This window comes from Diuraphis noxia, unplaced genomic scaffold (genome assembly GCF_037042655.1).
Source record: "Diuraphis noxia isolate RWA-SAM2 unplaced genomic scaffold, SU_Dnox_SAM2 contig0001, whole genome shotgun sequence".
Lineage (NCBI taxonomy): Eukaryota > Metazoa > Arthropoda > Insecta > Hemiptera > Aphididae > Diuraphis > Diuraphis noxia.
This window is the reverse complement of record NW_028301711.1, coordinates 78,994,562-78,997,442: the sequence shown is the minus strand read 5'-3', so window position 1 is coordinate 78,997,442 and position 2,881 is coordinate 78,994,562. Positions and strand designations below refer to the sequence as shown.

Genomic DNA, 2,881 nt, shown 5'->3' with positions numbered 1-2,881 from the left:
GGCGTCGTATTGACAATAAGAGACATTAAGTAGGTATATTTTGGCGATGTCTCGATTATTTACAATAATAGGTATATTATCCGTATTCAATTAAATATTCACACACCACCTGGACATTAGTGATTGAAAGACATTTCCTGCCAAATGGCAGTAATAATCACAAATAAATGTCTTCTTAATGTGCCCTACCGGTCGCCAGGATGTCGCGGACTCTAAATAGCCGCTGACTCTAGCGCTACAAATGTTTCCCACTTTATATTTCTGATCAAAATCGTTAGTAGCTGAGTATCCGTTCTAGCAGCAAGTCGTTTTATTTAAATCAGTTTTATTTAAAAGTGTGTTTTATTGTTTAAATCATGGCTGGATCAATCAGAAACATGGCTGCAGTGTACAAGAAGAAGAATTTCACATATGTACCACCAACACCGCCTGCAGAGCTCATCGACTGTAATAATTTCATTCTAGACTTCCCCGATCGTAAGTTTTCTGGTAGCTGGCGAGTATCCCGTGCTCCCTAGAAACACTTCTCATTCGTGGACTGTAAAGTCTAGCAGCTTGCTCGAAATACCTAGATTTGTTTTGTTTGGATTACAGACAAGTAGAAAAAACAATATCGAAGTCGACGCTGGGCGATTTGATCACTGTCAACTAAAAAATCTTAAAGTACACTTAAACTCCGAGGTGTATCCATATGAAGACTTTCGAGCTGATTTTAAAAATAATACCACCAGCATACTCTACAAAGCTTATACAGACTTTCAAAAATCGTATTACGAGAGAGATTATTGTGAACCATTGTTATCAAAACATATTTTTCAAAACTATGTGCCAATCGTCGTTGTTGATTTGTCATACCAGAATGATAACGTGAAATCATCGACCGTGGACCTACGAATAGACTTTGAAACGGACACCGTCATTCCAGAAAAGACTGCAGCTTATTGTTTAATACTACATGACCAGATTATAACTTACAATCCGTTTAGTGGAGATGTTAGAAAATTGTAAACCTTGTATATATTTTGTAATTTTTTTATATACTTTATAAATATCTTATAATTATTTTATACCTTATAATTATTTTGAGCCTTATTTTCTAATAAATAAAAAACTTGTTTAAGTATCACGCTTATTTTATTTTCATATAAATTATGTTTTATGAACAAATATTAAAATAGTCGCCGCTTAACATTGCGCACTGGTGCTGGGTGTTTGGCGAATGGTAATTGAAATGGTGGTGACGAAATGAATTGAGATGGAGAGGAGCCTTCATACTGTGGTCCAAATGGTCCGTCGTTTTCATCAACTGCGAGGTTGGTTGGTGGAGATTTTTGTAGACTGCTAAGCCCGTCATCAGGTTTCTTAGTTGGTACCCATGTCGCCTGTGTAAGGTTGATTTGTCTTAAAAAATCATCTATACCACGATCCTCGTCAGCTGCCTATAAAATTAAAACACTTAAATTATTTCAATATATATTTATATAAGTTATAAATTACCTGTGCCTGCGAAGGATCGAAACCATTATCATTATACATTGGGGACATACTCGAGAACCTCGGAGGTGAAAAAAGTCTCACTTCGGATTCGGTGAATAACTATAAAATAATAATTATACATTAAATATTTCTACAAGCGATATAAATGATAGGTTAAATTACCTCGGGTGACATTTCTCCGCTCCATCTCTGTACCCATTGTTCAGCTAATTGACTTGTTGCAAACATTTTCAGCTGGCTAACAAAGTTTAGGTCGACATTCGTCGTGATTAGATCATTCCGGAGGTTTTTAATAAAAATAATCATTTCTTCGTTTGTTTTTGGTGGTTTTTCAACTTTAGTAAATTCTCGATCAATATAATTTCCGATCATTGCAAATTGATTTAAAACAACTGGTAGTATGATATCGGTTTTTCGTGTGACTGTTTCAAAAATACTCTCCTCTAGATACTGTAATTTCAACAAATTTTTTCTATCGAGCAATACACGACATCCTTCCTTTTTCTTAGACTCTATGACTAGCACATTTTCCCCTTGATACACCATGTTTGATATGACAGTATATTCATCCTCCAGAAAAATCTGTTTTCTACATTTTTGTGGGACATCTAATATGAATGACAGTATATTCCCCATCAGTGAAAATATACGTCTTAGAAAACCATCGTATATGCTTACATAGCGCGACGGTGTTATTATATGAATAACAATATTGAAGTTGTCTTCCGAATCAAGTCCAACATTTAAAAACTTACGATCGGGGAAGTCTAGAATGAAATTATTACAGTCGATGAGCTCTGCAGGCGGTGTTGGTGGTACATATGTGAAATTCTTCTTCTTGTACACTGCAGCCATGTTTCTGATTGATCCAGCCATGATTTAAACAATAAAACACACTTTTAAATAAAACTGATTTAAATAAAACGACTTGCTGCTAGAACGGATACTCAGCTACTAACGATTTTGATCAGAAATATAAAGTGGGAAACATTTGTAGCGCTAGAGTCAGCGGCTATTTAGAGTCCGCGACATCCTGGCGACCGGTAGGGCACATTAAGAAGACATTTATTTGTGATTATTACTGCCATTTGGCAGGAAATGTCTTTCAATCACTAATGTCCAGGTGGTGTGTGAATATTTAATTGAATACGGATAATATACCTATTATTGTAAATAATCGAGACATCGCCAAAATATACCTACTTAATGTCTCTTATTGTCAATACGACGCCAAACGTGCTTAATTGACCATTTGCTAAATGTGGAGACGGCTATGGCGTTTTTCAATAATAATAATAGTTTTCGCTAATTAATGTGTTTGAATATTGATATTTAATTGAATAAGGATAATGTGCCTACTAATGGCAGGAAATGTATCTTATTG

The 2,881-nt window shown here is 35.2% G+C and overlaps 1 protein-coding gene across 1 annotated transcript; it reads right to left on the bottom strand.

Moving 5' to 3' along the window:
- Positions 1-1,169: 1,169 nt before the first annotated feature.
- LOC149061931 (uncharacterized) lies at positions 1,170-2,416 on the bottom strand. Its single transcript, XM_089215142.1, has 3 exons — positions 1,660-2,416; positions 1,498-1,596; positions 1,170-1,439 (listed from the first exon to the last, which is right to left on the bottom strand). The coding sequence occupies exons 1-3, from the start codon at positions 2,371-2,373 to the stop codon at positions 1,170-1,172; spliced, it is 1,083 nt and encodes a 360-aa protein (XP_089071268.1). The 5' UTR covers positions 2,374-2,416.
- Between the last annotated feature and the right edge of the window lie 465 nt (positions 2,417-2,881).

Coding starts and splice junctions, on each gene's coding strand:
- LOC149061931 (XM_089215142.1), bottom strand. CDS start 2,373: ATGGCTGGATCAATCAGAAACATGGCTGCAGTGTACAAGAAGAAGAAT. Junction 1,597..1,659: donor GCGGAGAAATGTCACCCGAG/GTAATTTAACCT, acceptor ATTATTTTATAG/TTATTCACCGAATCCGAAGT. Junction 1,440..1,497: donor TCGATCCTTCGCAGGCACAG/GTAATTTATAAC, acceptor TTAATTTTATAG/GCAGCTGACGAGGATCGTGG.